Source organism: Musca domestica, unplaced genomic scaffold, assembly GCF_030504385.1.
Source record: "Musca domestica strain aabys unplaced genomic scaffold, Musca_domestica.polishedcontigs.V.1.1 33, whole genome shotgun sequence".
Taxonomy (NCBI): Eukaryota; Metazoa; Arthropoda; class Insecta; order Diptera; family Muscidae; genus Musca; species Musca domestica.
The window spans coordinates 9,171,227-9,187,819 of record NW_026712312.1 but is presented as its reverse complement, the minus strand read 5'-3'; the positions used below and the strand labels follow the sequence as shown (position 1 = coordinate 9,187,819).

General features: G+C 35.9%; 1 protein-coding gene across 4 annotated transcripts in view; it reads right to left on the bottom strand.

Annotated features, from left to right (window-relative positions):
* LOC101896578 (neurexin-1) overlaps window positions 1-16,593 on the bottom strand; it is a 67,577-nt gene that overhangs the window by 17,561 nt on the left and 33,423 nt on the right. For 3 of the 4 annotated variants that reach the window (XM_059125493.1, XM_059125494.1, XM_059125495.1), the window contains exons 11-15: window positions 14,674-14,821; window positions 12,160-12,917; window positions 11,740-12,090; window positions 11,443-11,678; window positions 7,877-8,174 (exon numbers count right to left, since the gene is read on the bottom strand). In XM_059125493.1, the coding sequence (XP_058981476.1) occupies window positions 7,877-8,174; window positions 11,443-11,678; window positions 11,740-12,090; window positions 12,160-12,917; window positions 14,674-14,821 (1,791 nt within the window). Of the gene's footprint in view, window positions 1-2,863; window positions 4,787-7,876; window positions 8,175-11,442; window positions 11,679-11,739; window positions 12,091-12,159; window positions 12,918-14,673; window positions 14,822-16,593 lie in introns of those variants that run through there. The other variant, XM_020036987.2, reaches the window with a different exon arrangement.

The window sequence follows — 16,593 nt, the reverse complement described above, 5'->3', positions numbered from 1 at the left end:
AGTTGTAATTATAACATAGGATCTGATTTTAAGGTCTAATAACTTCTCACGGGGTATAAGTACACAGGCTGAGAGGTTACTGGTTCATGGTGCTTCGGTAGCAAGTGCTTAGTTTTCTTACCTTGAGGTTTATCTCACTCCACCAATAAAAATCTCATCCACGGTGGATATCAACGCTTTTGCCACATTTCAGAACGATTGATATCATTACGATTGGAAAATTTATGCAAATGAAAAATATTATTCGCAATAGAAAAACAAGTAAGCAAAGGCTACAGTCGAGCGGGGCCGACCGTTGAATACCCTACAACACTATAATAAACGATACAGTTTATATAGGCGAGATACTCGAAAGAATTCCACAAGATATGGTGACAAATAATAAAAGAAAACCATCAGGTTTCGTTCTCTAATTTTCGAATAATAGGAACTTAAACTAATTTGCTCATTTCCAATTTATTGGTAGATGTTGCACTTAAATGGTCTTCCTAGATCTGGAACCAATATTTCCCAAAGACCTATAATCTCTCAGAAGTGGCAAAAGATTAACATTTATTATTGGTTTTTGACTGTAACGCATCTATATGAGATACGGACATTTGACTATATTCTTCCACGAAATCAGCGTAACGAAATAGTCAGAAATGCGTCTTTCCTGTATTTGTGAATTCTCCAAAAAGTCACTGGAGTGGACATTTTCGTATTTAGTCTACAAAAGTTGGCGAACTATTTCGCACATTGAATATTTTTGGATGGCCATCCAAAACTGCTTGGCTTTTGCCAAATGTGCGTGAGGATCGGGCGATAATTACGACCTGCTGATAATTTTGCAGTTTTTTGGTCCATTTCAACCCCTAAATATATGGCGATCATCTCCAAAAAGAGTAGGCTTCTATTCTGACCCTCATCTTATTCCCATGCAAAATTTCGTAAGGATCGGGCTATAAATGCGATCTGTATATGATATCCTGATATCCTTAAAACTACTTAGTTTTGTTAGCTGTAGATATATTACCAAATGTTTAATTCAAAATGCAAATATGCCAAAAATATGACAAAATGGAAATAATATGAGAAAATATTACAAAATCAATATTTTCATCTTTAGAGAGATATTTGTATGCGCTTTTTAGACGTTTTTCCTTTCCTGCCAAGAGGCCATTCTGAATTAATGAGAACTGTCGAAATCAGTTCAGCCCTTCTCGACAAATAAGAGAACTTTCAAGCATATCTTCTTTGATAAACATATATATCGCACATATTTTGCTATATATCCGATTTGTTGGATGTTAACATCAATTTTTTCAATATTTGGTCCATTTCAACCCCTAAACATTTGGCGATCATCTCCAAAAGAAATAGGGTTCTATTCTGACCTTAGCCCCACCTCCATTCTAAATTTCGTGAAGATCGGGCTATAATTGCGACCTGTAGAGTGATTACAAATTAACATGGACAGACGGACGGACGGACATACATAGCTAGATCGACTCAGCTCGGCGAGATAGGAAGATCCATATATTCTTTCCTATGTGGGAAATCAATATTTCGTGGTGTTACATAATTTTTGGCCCAATCAAACTTATAATACCCCCAACACATAGTGTTGTAGGGTATAAAAACGTATTCGTGCTATATTCGTCCCAGACAAAGGTGCAACCGTATACTCTTAACATTTACGAACTTTGAAAAATAAGGGAAACTACTTTCACCTTTCACTTGGGTTATAATTATTACAAATGTTGATCATAAGTGGGAAAGGTACCAGAAGGAGTGGATCAACGTATTTTCACGTGGGATTTGAATTCTAACTAGGATTTGCGAAGATATTCGAAACATTGACCTTCGCTTCTGCCCTAAGTCTACAGCGCATCAAGTTTTTTTTTTAATTTTTAAACATTGTAGAAAATGTACCACCAATAGTGGAACGATATGTATATATATAGTTCCACCCTTCTTAACATAGTCAAAATTTTAGGATGTAGAAAATTAAAAAAAAAAAACAGGCATTGACTTCTAAGCTAAGTTGGGCTGGGCCGTACTGTAAATATCCTCCATCATTTGAAAGGGACTTTAATTTATTTAAAAAATCGGAAAATTACCGCATAAGTGAAAGCCGTTATACGGGAGCTATACGAAGATGTGAACCTGCATAAGTAATTTGTTGTCACAGGCTAGCCATTTAGATCTTCAAATACGAAATCTGAAAAATTTCGGGTGAATAATATCGCTAATGCCATCAAAATACCGAATAAAGGATGGTAACCCGCATAGACAATTTACTGTCTTAGGTTGTATTATCCATTTCAAACTTTGAATACGAAATATGAAACAAATCCGGTGAATAATGTCGCTGAAAACCTGAAAATACCGAACATCGGGATATATGGGGTCTATACGAAAACGTGGACCGACATGACCCATTTACGAACTGAACCTGCCTACTGGCTAAGTACACACATGTGCACAATTCTAGTCTTCTATCTCAATTCGGTCGATAGCGTGATAGCGTGATTAAAACAGACGGACATCGCTTAATCGACTTAGAATTTCACAATTATCCAGAATATATATTCTATACTACATATACAAGGAGTTATATAGAATGGTGGAGTGTGTAAAAAAGAGCGCGTAACAATGAACTTATTGAGACGAGGGTTCGGCAAACATTTTTGTTTAAGCTCGGGACAGGTCATTTGGTCTCCTAGATCGTGCGATTTAACGCCTTTAGAATATTTTTTGTGGGAAAATGTTAAAACTCATATATATATATATATATATATATATATATATATATATATATATATATATATATATATATATATATATATATATATATATATATATATACAGACGAGCCCGATATGCTGGAAAAAGTATGCCAAAATTGGACTAAGGGTGCACAATTTGAGGAGCAGTCGCAGCCGACATTTACATTAAATAATCTTCAAACATTAAATTGTATGGACCATACTATCAATTCAAACATATATTTCATATTTCTGATTATTTTTTTTTCGAATACTTTCATATGGCTCTTACCGAATCACCGTTTATTATACTAGTTTCAGTATCCATCAAACATAAATATTGGAATAAGAAGAAAATTTGAAAAATTTCATATGAATTGAGATTAAGCCCTCGGTTCCATCATCACTCTGGTAGTAATATGAGTAAGAGAATATAGTAGGATGATTTTCGGGATTATAGTCCATGGTTCAAAATTATATAAAACTTACACATTTAGTATCTCGATCCCCCGCATTGTATAAAGGAATTACAGAAAGGTCTTCGTCTACGATCATAAACTTGGATATGTTGTCCCAAGCTTCTTAAATTACCGAAAGCCTTTTCTTACTTGAACTTATTGAAAATTATTTCTTATTGGAAATTATAACAATATTTTCTATATTCGTAAATCTAAATATCCAATATTGTTTTTGGCGACTGCCAAAAACTATTACGTCTCTGCCTGTCTAATTAGTTATTGTCGAACACTTTTCTTTTTTGAAAAAATTAATTGCAATTTAATGAAACCGTTCTTTCAGTAGCGAACGTCTTTGATTTGGCCTTTCCACGTTTCAATTGTAGAGATTGAGATCTATGTATGTGTTGGTGTGTGTGTGTTTGTGTATAATATTGTATGCATCTATGCTTCATGTAAATATTTTACTTTTATTTGAAACTAACTACATTTTTTTTTTGTTCTTTGCATTGTTGTTGCTGTTGTTGTTATTCTCATTGTTTATATGTATATATATAAATTATACTGGTTTATTATCATTTAAATACATGTTAAATGAGACATATATGTATACATGTGGATTTATAAATGTAAATATATATATGTGTGTGTGTATGTATGTATGTATATATATATATAAATAGATAAATATATCTTTGCTGAACTGAATAATCCAAGGAACTTTTAACATTATTGCTTGTGTAGACGTACATATGCACATTAATACATACTAATACATGTTATAATAACCATATATATGGGTTCTGCTTCATTATATTAAGCCTTATACATAACTATACGAATATACGACGACGACGACGACGACGAGTATGTACAATGGAAAACCTATTTGGCTGGCACACACTTGCACTCATATACGGACACATCCCGGCGAAAATCCCCTTCTATGTAGCTCCGAATGTTCGGGGATGCGTACGTACAGAGTTGCATGGTCGTGGGTGCCCTCCTGGTTTTGGTGGTGTTCTGAGTTTCTGTTTTAATCGGCTTAATTCTTATCATTCGTTGCATCTCATATTCGTTTCATTTCTTATTGGCTTATGTCTGATGTTTTGGTTGTTTACACAAATAAGTCAATGAAAATAGGTTGTTATTACTGTTGTTGTTGTTGTTGTTTTCATTGATTATAGTCTAAGATAATACTTTAATGTTGCACACTTATGATCTTAACTGTAACGAAACTAAGGGGAAACAAAATACACGTATGGTGGTTGTGGTGGTAGTGGTTGGTGGTGGTTGGTTGTCCTACAAGCAGCCACTTCTGTTTGAACGACCCCAAACTCTGACCCGCTCTCGGACATGGAGGCTGTGGAGTTATTGGTTGACGACATAACCGTCGTAACTTTGAACCTGTCTTGTGGTGTTTTGGAATGTGATGTGTTTTGACAGACATTGGTCTTGGACTACAAGTGCTATGTTTCGGTTTGGCTTTAACGCTAGACTGTTTGTGGCTTGCTATGGTTTACTGAGACAGCCGGTGCGCAATCACGGTCAGTAGGATAATTATGAAGCAAAGTTTTAGTTCTGAAAGAGATAAGTCCAACTGTATAAATGCTTTTCAAAATTTAGTTTTTGGTTTAAGCATTTTTTTGGTTTGGTTTGGTTTGAATTGAGATAGTGTCCATGGCTGACATGAATGAAAGAGAGATAACGAACGAACGAACGATAATGCCATGATGGATGAAAGAAGCAGTTGGGAAAGATGTTCTTTTGTTGGGGGGTTTTTCATTTCGAAAAAGGGCATGGGGGTAGATAATTGAATTCAAAACTACTGAGCTCACAACAAATGACTGAGATTTGTATATACAAAATGACAGAAGCTGTGACAGCGAACTTCAGAACATTTAAAATTAACAATTAGAAACAAAGCCAGTCACTAAAGAGGCGCTAAATTTGTGTTTGTCGTTGTTCGGAAACTTGTATTGCATTCCACACCACTCCACCGAGGGCCAGAGGATACAACTGTTTTGGGAGGGGGCCTTCATAAGAATCGACTACTCTAAAAGAAACATGAACATGTTAGAAATAAAATCACAAACAGATGTTTAATGTCATTGATGTACATATCCATAGCGGAATTTGGTCGACGAAAAGAATGAATCAAAAATAGAAATAATTTTGAATAGGTGACTGACTGTAATAAAATAGAAGGCATTGTACATCTTGAAACCAACAAAAAAGAGTATTTTGAAAATCAAAAAAGACAAAGAAGTAAATATTTGACATAGTTTAATTTTTTTTTTTTTGTATTGATAGTTTTCTTATAGCATGCAGTGGCTTGAGGTCATTAAGGGAGTTAAGAGAGCAGCAGCATATTTGCGGACCGGATATTAATTGGTGAATATTATTATGTTCTATAAAGTTTGGAGCAGCTCTCTTCGTGGGTTGATTTGTGGTCTCAATTTCATTTTAATGTGATTTACCAGAGGTAACAGCCAGAGAGAGGAAGTGATACAGAGAGAGCGCGTGGGAAGGTTTGAACTGAATTAAATTCTCCCAAAGACGTATGATTTTATTGCGAGTTTTGATCTTTCGTGGAAGGTGCCTAATGTACTAGGATGTGTAAAATCTGGTAACGGATCAGGATGGATATGGTGCTAAAGAGACAGGCTTAAAAAGAACAACTCCATACGACGTAAGGCGGGTTTGGTCCAAAGAGATATGCTTTAATAATATGTTAGAAATTTCTAAAAATCGGACAGTACTGTTATATGAGAGCTACGCTAGAACCGGCATGGTCATGTACAGGAAAGAGTGGGTCAATATTTCCCATGTCCACCTTTGAGCGAGGTTTGTATATTTATTCCACAGTTTGAGCAAAAAGGAGTGGGCCAATATTGCCCATTTTTTCCTGACTAAATACTTATTTAAATATTAAAATTTTTATATTACTAAACAAACATTTTGAAATTTTGTGAGGAAAGTGCGGAAAAGTACAATTCATTTTAAAATGTATTCTAATATTGAAAAAAACATAGGAGGCGCCGAGTAAAGAAAATGGGGCATGGATTTCCCTCTTTAAGTCAGTTTTTATACCCTATACCACAAGGTGGTCAGGGTATTATGTTTTCGTGCATTTGTGTGTGACAGGTAAAAGGAAACGATATATACCCATAGTCCTTTTGATGTTCTGTATAGAATCACATACTGAGTCGTCCGTCTGCCCGTCTGTCCATGTATTTTTGTAAACAAAGTACATATGGCATTTTTGCCCGATCAAATTTTGCTCAAATCATTTATTTGTCCCAAGAACGAACCCTATTGAAATTGGAGATAATCGGTCAAAATTTAGATATAGCTCCCACATCAATCTTCGTTCGATTTGCCTTTTATTGTGCGCCAAACATGTAATATCAGCCCGAATAGTATGAAATTTGGAAATACGACCAAATTAGGCCTGAAAATAAGTATGATCATTTTGATCAAAATCGGTTCGGATATATCTATAGCTCCCATAAACATTGTTCATCCGATTTGTCATTTTTGTCCTCCACTCCCGTAATATGCACGCTGTAACAACGATATTTGGGGAATTATATCAAATACAGCTCAGAAATATCTTTGCTAAATTTTATCAAGATCGGTTTAGATTTGTATGTAGCTCCCAGATATATCTTCGTCCGATTTGCCTTTTATTGTGCGCAAACACCTGTAATATTAGCCTAAATGTGATGGAATTTGACACTTATGACCATTTTTTTATCGAGATCGGCTCAGATTTGGATATAGCTTCCATATATATCTTTATCCGATTTCAAGTTAATTGTGCACCAAATAATTAATACAAGCTTGATTTGAGACAAAAATGCCTCGGCCAATTTAAATTATAACAATTGTAACTATAGTCATAGTTAGTATCATTCTCACAAATGCCCCTAAAAACTTTTATTTTTTATGTGAAGCTCTACTAAATATGCAAAGTGGTGTAGGTTATCACAAAGTTGGCCCCGCCCGACTTAAGGGCTTACTGAATATTTTTTGAAATTTTTAACCATTTGTGAGGGAGGTTCCAGATGGACAATTGGCCAAAGTCTTATCTAAATATTACGATGTACCATAATTGTACTATAATTTGTGCTATACATTTTTTGTGGAGCACGACCGTTATTGTTCTTCTACGAACTCGATATAAATTTGGTAAAAAATATTATGATGTCCTCTTCTACGTATACAGACATGTGCATAAAATAAATAAGCTTTATATGATATTTTGCATTTATAACAACAATAATAACCGTCTCTTATTTCAATTATAAAACATGGGAGAAACTATATCTTTTGCGGTTACTCCTAATATATTTTAAGTAACTAACCTGGTGAGAGAGGTGAGAAATAAATCTAAACTCACAACTCATCGAAGCAACTTGATCTCAATAAATCAATCAGAATATTTTTATATGTATGAGATATGTAACACCATAAAATAGTTAGTATTAATGTACATATGTATTCGTTTCACTTAGCTTTTTACATCTAAAAATTAGAAAAATTAAAAAAAAATTGGCCTCTATCTGTGTTCCTTCGGTTTTGGTGAATATGAGAAAGATGCCAAATAATGAAATGACACAACTACGAGATTGTTCGACCAACACTGGACGGGATCTTCCAACTTACCTGCTCCCTTGGCGGTACTCGTCGAGGTGAACTGTTCCGTGGTCTCGCCATAATCTCCCGAGCCATGAATGCAATCTTCGTCATCGCAGGCCCGTTCGGTGCCATTCGTTTTGTCGGTACTGACATTTTGAGGCATGGTGGTCTGTTTGGTGGGTGGCACATAGACGGGGGTGATCAGGTCATCGCCACTCGACTCGAAGGGTGGTGTACACTCATCCTCGTCATCGTCACGACAGCCCGATCCAGCACCAGAGAATATCAAATCATCGATGGCACCTGGATAGCCACTTGCCGGTGTCTGCTTGAGGAGAAGAGAAAAGACATGGACACACATTAAACAGGATTCTCAGATTCTCCACATGGGCGTTGGGTGTTAATTGGAATATTCCGTTATGATTGATTATGTATAGACATGTATGTGGTTAATAGTTATGTATGTGTATTTGCATAATATTGCGCTCATGTTAGAATGTTGTGCAAAATAAGTTTGAAAAAAATGTGTGCTTTTAAAAAAAGGCCGAGTAGAATAAGTTATACATTAATTATGTATGTATATGTATATTATGAGGGTGATATGAAAAAGGATAATTAGAGTTACAAATCTCCAGAGAAATGCGTCAACGACAAAATAAAGCAACTATAGTTTGTGGGTGGAAGAAGCTATTCTTTTAAAAAAAAAAAACGTCCCCTGGTAATAACCAAATGAACATAAGAACCAGTTTTCTTTTATATTAAGCTTTGACATGTCATTGAAATAAATTATTTCTATCCCTATAAAAAATCAATTATTAACTTAGAATCCAATGCCAAAAAGACTAATTTTTAATGATAATATTGGTGAAAGAGAGAAATGTTAAATTCACTCTGAGAAAGCTGCTTTGTACAGAGAGTATAGGACGAAAAATTATATAAAAACCTAATGTCAAAATTAATGGACAATACTTCCAAATCAATATTTCAGTCAGTCAGCAAAATAGATCTAATTTGGATAATACATATTTAATAATGCTAGAATATGCAGGTATATCCGGACGGTGACTCTTCCACTATTTAGTAGATGTCTTTAGTGCAACATTAAGATACTTTCGAACACACAATTTCAATTTTATTAATTTGGAGTGGATGTGTGAGTTTAGTCAGAAGAGAGAAAACAGACAACAAACTTGTTCTCATATCTCTTGTTAATCAAACCACGACGCATATCGGGATGAAGCAAGGGCCCGATACTCTTCAAACTTCGCACATCCCCATATTAGTCCATATTTTCTGGTATCTCTGCCACTAACATCAAAATAAAACAAGTTAAAAAGGTTCCCGACAGATGTATACCCTCAGCCATTAGGTTGCCAGAAGGAGTGGACCGATATATCCCAAGATATTCCCAAATATTGCGACGTGTGTAATTTAAAGGGAACCGGATGCTTATTTCGGATTTTATTATTTCAAAACTTTGGTTTGATTTGGTTATTCAAAACTTTGACCCTTTGTGGGGAATGTACCACAAGGAAAGGTCCGATTTCTACCATATTTATAAGAGATCTTGTATTTATAGAAATATTGAGTTGTGCCTAGCCTGCATGGAATCGGATATTAATTTAGCCTTTATGAGCTTCATAGATATTGAAAATTTTGACCATTTGGGGCGGAGGTACCAGAAGAAGTGGACCGATAAATTCCATTTTTTCACCGGAACTTGGGTTAATAAAATTTTTGTGATCTGCGTAATTTCGAGACAATCGGACTCCTACATCACGTTTTAAAAGAGTTATAATTATTCAAAATGTTGACCCTTTGTGGGGGTGGTACTTGATAGAGTGGACCTATATTGTCCATTTTCGAACCTGACCTAGCACTGATGCAAATGTTAGGAGTTGCAAAATTGAAGCAAAATCGGATTATCCTTTCCTTTTCTGCGCAATAAAACATTTTTTTTTAAATTGGACCTTTTGTGGGAGATCTCTGAACTCGATTTAAGTTTGATAATAATATTACGATGCACCTAGTTTCAACTGAATCGAATACTCTCTTCGAGAGTTATCGTGCGCACCAGCCAGGCAGACAGACGGACGGACATCACTAGATCGACTCCAAATATCCTGAAATGGATTTGGTCCAAAGAGACCTAGGGTCTAAAACAATTGTTTCGATGAGGCACGTTTTGGTCGCATTAAATGATATATACCCTCTCTAGTCATATGGCTGGGGGTATAAAAACAGGGGGTGCCGTTATATATCCTTCGCCACATAAAAAGACTTCAATATCTCTAATACAATCCTATCTAATGAATATTTTTTTAAGATAGTCCTCTTCTCATTATGAATGCAAATTTCCCAAGACTGGAGCCCCATTGAATATTCTTCGCGAGGATGCATATTAAAATTTCAAAATTTAAATGTTAACTTCATCCTATTTCAACAGTCAATATTCGACTTTAAGGCGTTGCGCATGTAGGCGGAGGGTATAAAAATTGTCAACAATCCACCAATTGCTTTCATGATTTCATTTTGGAAATCATTGCTTTAAGATAAGTGAATTTGTCCTCGGAAAGCTTACGGTCCTTCTTCTTCCGTATCGGCTTTCTCATATCACCCTCAATCTGTGTGTCTGTGTATGTGCATGCATATGTTTTGTACGATTATTCGAATATTATAAATATTTGTATTTAAGAAAATGTGCTTAGATTATTTTAATTACTAAGTGCATTGAACACCTCTGAGAGAGAGAATAAAACAACTGAAATCAAATAAAAAAAACAAATCATATATCCAAAATCAAGAGAAGGCAAGGGGGAGAGGTTAAGAGATTGATTATCATTATTTCGTACTGGCATTTTTGCTGCGGTACTTGGCAGTATTTTGGAAAGAGATTATTTATATTCTTTATCGCAAAGTGATCGTAAAGAAAATCAACACAAAACAGAGATCAGATAAATTAGTGCACAGTGCAATTGGTTAATTGGTAGAGCGAATTGAGTAATTTTTATTAGGTTAGGCAATAAGCAGCTGTTGTAATTCGATGGGAATTTCAAAATCATTTTCAATTATTGCAACATTTTCTGAGCTTGAAGTTGCCATCAAATTACAAACAACAAACGAACGAACACAAAATAGGAAATGAGGAAATAGTCGATTTTATGGATTCTTCTGATAAAGAACGAGGCAATTTACACTGAATTCAACACTAAGTTAGGTTATTTTGAAGTTTAATTCTTTTTTTTTGGTTTTTGTTTTTAGTTTTGGTATGGAAAGACACAAACGAATTCGATTGATTGCGGAGATCATGTTCGTTGCCCAGCTCTGCCAACAGGGGATTACCCTTTGAACGCTCGCAACGAACCGCCCATCTCCACCAACCAGCCGAGCCGAAATACACACTGATAATACGATAATGATACAGATTTGAGCGATCAAAAAAAAAACAAAATTAATTGGATTGATTGAATTTGAATTGAAGAAAGAATTTCAAATACGACAGAGCAAAAATCGAATCGAATTTTTACGATGAGAAAAATACTTGAAAAAGTTTGAAGAGAGATTTCAAATTATTTAAAAATAAAATCCCTAACCTGCTGCATTCTTTGCAGATCATTTCTATCTAATACTCCAGTTACCAATTGAACATCTCCTCGTATGGTTATGTGGCTGTCACGTTCCACCGCCAGATCCAGGACACGCAACTTGTTCACGGACAGGCCGGCGATGACGCCGGCAAAGGGGCGTTCGATGCGTGACCGGCCCGAACGACTGAATTTTCCTCCGACTTGTATGTTCGACATGGTATTGAAAACGGTTGATTGGTGGACTGAAAGAGAAACACAGCGGGGAATGAAAAATTATCCTCGCTTTGAACTCATTCCACTCACCTTGTGGCGTCAAAGTCTGAACATTGTAATCATCCAACTGGAGCGTGGCATTGCCACCCTTGCGACTGAACCTTACCACGTGATAGGTGTTGTCGTTGACTTTGGTGCCGATCTCACCCAAAGGCAAGTCACGGGTACCCACATTGTAGCACATGAATATGTTGCCCTCGACGATCTCCAGTTCCATGTAGTCTTGGGTGGTGGCACTTTCGATGCGCAGCAACACAGCATCCGATTTTGTGGTTATGAAACCCAGTGCAATGTTATCCTCTTCCGTATCGGCCTGGGCATTTTCGGGGAAGGTGTACTGGATGATGCCCTTGTTGTTGCCAAACTCATAGGCAATTGATTCTGAAAAGCAAAAAAAAGAAAGAACCGATAGATGTTTTCGAATCCGTCGCAGTAATCACACCCACTCACCGTCGTAACATGTCGGTCCTGTGTACGATGTCATATCACACTCGCAGGCGTACGCATTCCACTGCTGCACACAAACGCCTCTGTTCGCACATGCATTTTGGCTACATTTTGTTGGGCCCTCGCAACCGGACACAACAAGCGAGCTTGGTACTACAGCGTCATTTGTCAGTGATGGTGATGTGTCGCCCAAGTCGAGTGAAGAAATACAACCCTCAAAGCCGGAACGGGACGATATTGAGGCCGGCAGTTTCGAGTACATATCCTTGAATACACCACCTATATACAGAATGCCCGACAACTCCAGGTGCATACTGTTGCCCGAGAGCGTTATGATCTCAAACGAGTCGTCCACGGCCAAAGTATGCGTCTTGGGACCAGGTCGCCGAATGCTGACCTGATGCCAGCGATTGTCGTTCATGTGTAGGCGACTCTTGTCGCGCATCGTTATCGGGCCATCGCCCAAATCGAACGTATAGTGAATGTGGCCGTTGACCAATTCGACGGCAACGAAATCGTTGCGTCGTCCGCCATTATAGAGCAGCAAGCCGTTGGGTTCAACCGTCTTGAAACGGAAGTCCACTGATATGGTCGAATATGCTTTCAGCATTGGCAGACCCACATACGAGTGTTTGGATCGGAATGTGGCTGCATGATATGGATTTCCTGGTGGGGAGTTGACAAATCGGGCAGTTAGTTTAAAGGTGGCGCTAGGTAATGCCGAAAGTTCAGGGCCAAGACTTTTCACAATATCGATGTATCTGCAGAGAGGGGAAGAGATGGGAAAAATGATGGAAAGAGAATGAGTAAATGTATAAAGATTATTGGATATTAATTTTAGGTTAATAGTTTTTTATACCCTCCACCATAGCATGGAGGGTACATTAAGTTTGTTATTCTGTTTGTAATACCTCGATACATACATATTAGACCCCTTATAATATATTCTTGATCAGCATAAAATTCTATGTCGATGTCCGTCCGTCCGGAAATCACTCTAGCTTCCGAACGAAATGAAGTTGTTTGATAACATTTTACTCAAATGTGTATTTTATCTGCAGGACTTTTGGTATTGAAAATGGGCCATGTAGGTCCACGGTTTGGTACAGCACCTCCCTATTTTAGGTATTTTGGTGATTTAAGCGACATTATTCACCGAAATTGTGACACATTTGTTATATGAAGTTCGTAATGAATACTACTGCCTATGACAGAAAATTGTCCGTGCAAGTCCACGCCTTTATATAGCCCCCATATAACGGTCCTCCCGATATTCGGTATTTGGACGATTTTAGCGAGATTATTCACCGGAATTGTTTCAAATTTGGTATTTGAAGTTCGTAGTGGATATTACAGCCTACGGATATATCCGCCCCTTGGCGGATGATTATTCAATTAATACAAAATTTTAAAACATTGATTTTCGGACGCTTTGAAAATGTCGCCTTATATTTAGTACACCAAACCTAAAGACCTTGTACCGAACCCTTTGTGCCAATGGATACCAATACGAAAGATTTTCCCTCCATCATTTGGAAGGAACTTAAAAAATTTCAACAAATTGCAAAAAATTGCACTTAAATCATGAGCCTTATACGGGGCTATACGAAGACGCGGATCTGCATAAGTTATTTTTTTGTCATAGGCTGTAGTACCGATTTCGAACTTGAAATACGAAATTGGTCGCTAAAATCATAAAAATACCGAATATCGTATGGGGGCCATACGAAAACTGGACCGACATGGCCCATGTTCGAAACTAAACTTGCCTAATGGAAAAATACATATGTGTGCAAAATTGTAGCCTTTTATGTCAATCGAAAAGTTCGAAAGATAGCGTGATTACAACAGACAGACAAACACAAAGTCGGAAATACCGAATATCGGGAGGTACCGTTGTATGGGGGCTATACGATATCGTATATATATACAATTCTTTTCTAAGGGATTTCTTGTGTGGATTTTCAGAAAATTCCATTGAAGTTGAAATCATCAAAATACTGAATATCGGGGGTACCGTTATATGGGGGCTATATGATATATCGTGGATCGTCTTCGAACTTGACCTGTCTTCAGACAACAGTCTGATCTGTGTAAATTTGTAGCTTCCTATCTTTATTCGATTGACTCTAGCGTGATAACAACAGACGGACAGATGGACGAACGGACGAGACTAAATCGTCTTAGAATTTTACACCGATCAAGATTTCGATGAGTTACAAACAGAATGACGAACTTAATATACCCTCCATACTATGTATGGTGTAGGGTATAAAAAATGTCAATGATTGTCGATTTATTTTCAATTCAATGCCAATTTCGAATTTTGCACTGCAATCTCGGTTAAGGAAACAGCTTAAATCAAATATTATCTCAGCTTGTTTGCCAAAAATCTACTTTAATTTGTCTCCAATAATAGAAACTCCCCACTTAGAGTGTAAATTAGCCCTAATAAGTTATACAATTCTATTTTGTTTTTCATTCAAATCAAATATTCGAAAACTCATTTCCACTCACCTCTGTCCATTGAAGATGAATCCCTGCATTTGTCCAACGAAATTCGGCATTGTCGAGGTCATTTGTATTTCTTCTTCGGCATGGAACAGGCCGCCCAAGTGTATGGAGCGTATCTCGATGGTGCTGTGGCGTCCCAAAATGGTCTCCGCTAAAGGTGGAAGGGCAAGGGGGAATACATTTACAGTGACGAGATGAAGTGGGCAGTATATACACGTAATGTTCGGTTTAAGTTCGAATTCAAACACCTAACGCCTTCTTCATACATTATACATCATCTTCATACATTCATACATACATACAAATATTTGCACAACTGCTACTATGCACCTCTAGGTGGTGCATAATAACAACAGAGGCTGCTAATTATTACAACTGTTAAGGGGTTAATAATAATTTGTTTGGTTGTTTTTTGTTATTGTTTGTTTAAAAAATATTTTCATTTTCAGGGTGGGGTGGGGTGTGGAGGGTAGGTGATTTTGCAATCAGTTTTTTTTTTGTTTATTTGTCAATTTACACATTACAAGAAGCACATTAACAATCAATCTGGGGAGGCATTTGGGAGCGGGGGCAGGGAATTATTTAAATAGTTTGCAATCGGGGTTATTTAATTTTGGATTTGTTTTTTTTTTTCGCTATATCAATCAATCACATATACAAATATATATATTTTTTTGGAATAAATATATGTATCTCGGTAGATTAGGTTAGTTAGTATTGGCAATAATATAGCAATATCAATATGTATGTAATGATTGGTATCACATAAATTTCTATGGTTTATTAATTAGTTATTATTTTTATTTTTATTTGACCAAGAAAAAAAAACAGAAAATTAAGATTTCAAGCAAATCTTTTATCAAAATTAATTGAAATTTATTCTCAATAAAAGTTCAAGGTTGTACCGATCGGTACTTGCAGTTTGGAAAAGAAACTATTTTGGTGCAGTTTACATAATAATATTTATGTATATATATTTAGATATTATTCGTAATAATAATAGAAGTATTATTATTATTAATTATTTAAATTGAGAAGAAAACCGATAAATAATAATAAATAACTTTGAAAAGAAGAAAACGAGGAAAATTGAAAAAGTTGATAATAGAAATGTATAAACAAAAAAAAAATATTAGTCGGGAAATAGCAAAGAAGAAGAAGAGGAATGCAAAAGTTGATGATAATGGTTTGTACGGTGTGCTAGCTATAGGATATATTAGATTGCATAACATATTAGACGCGGCACAAATCCGATTTTATATATTTTAATATATATATATATATATATATATATATATATATATATATATATATATATATATATATATATATATATATATATATACATATATAACATATATATATTTGACACCAGATTGGAAAGAAACAAAAAAGGAACAAACAAGTAAAATAGTATCAGTCGGTTTCGCCGACAGATGTATACCCCCAGCCTAGGGGGAAGTTTCGAAGCAGTTGGCCAGTATTGACCAATTCGTATCTGACCTAAGACTGATAAGAATATTAAACGTGCCAGATTTAGACTATATCGTCTACTTCCTATACTTTATAGGAAACATTTTTGAAAAATGTGGAAATATGCGTGAGGTAACAGATAAAGCGGATTGAAGTATTCCATTTTCATACTTCATCTAATGCAGATAAAAATATTGGAATGTGCAAAATTTTAAGGAAATTGAGCATTTATATCCATTTTTATGCGAAATCATAAAATTCGAAAAAAGCGTATTCATGTCAGATATAGAAAGTTGTAAAGAATCACCGACTTGTTTCGCAAGTTATGAAAGATAAGTATTGAAAATTGTGACCCTTTCTGGGTAAGGTACCAAAAAGGGTTAAGGATATCATCTTCACAACAGATCTTTTTGTTAGAAAAAATGTTTGTGAGTGTGTGAAATTTGAAGA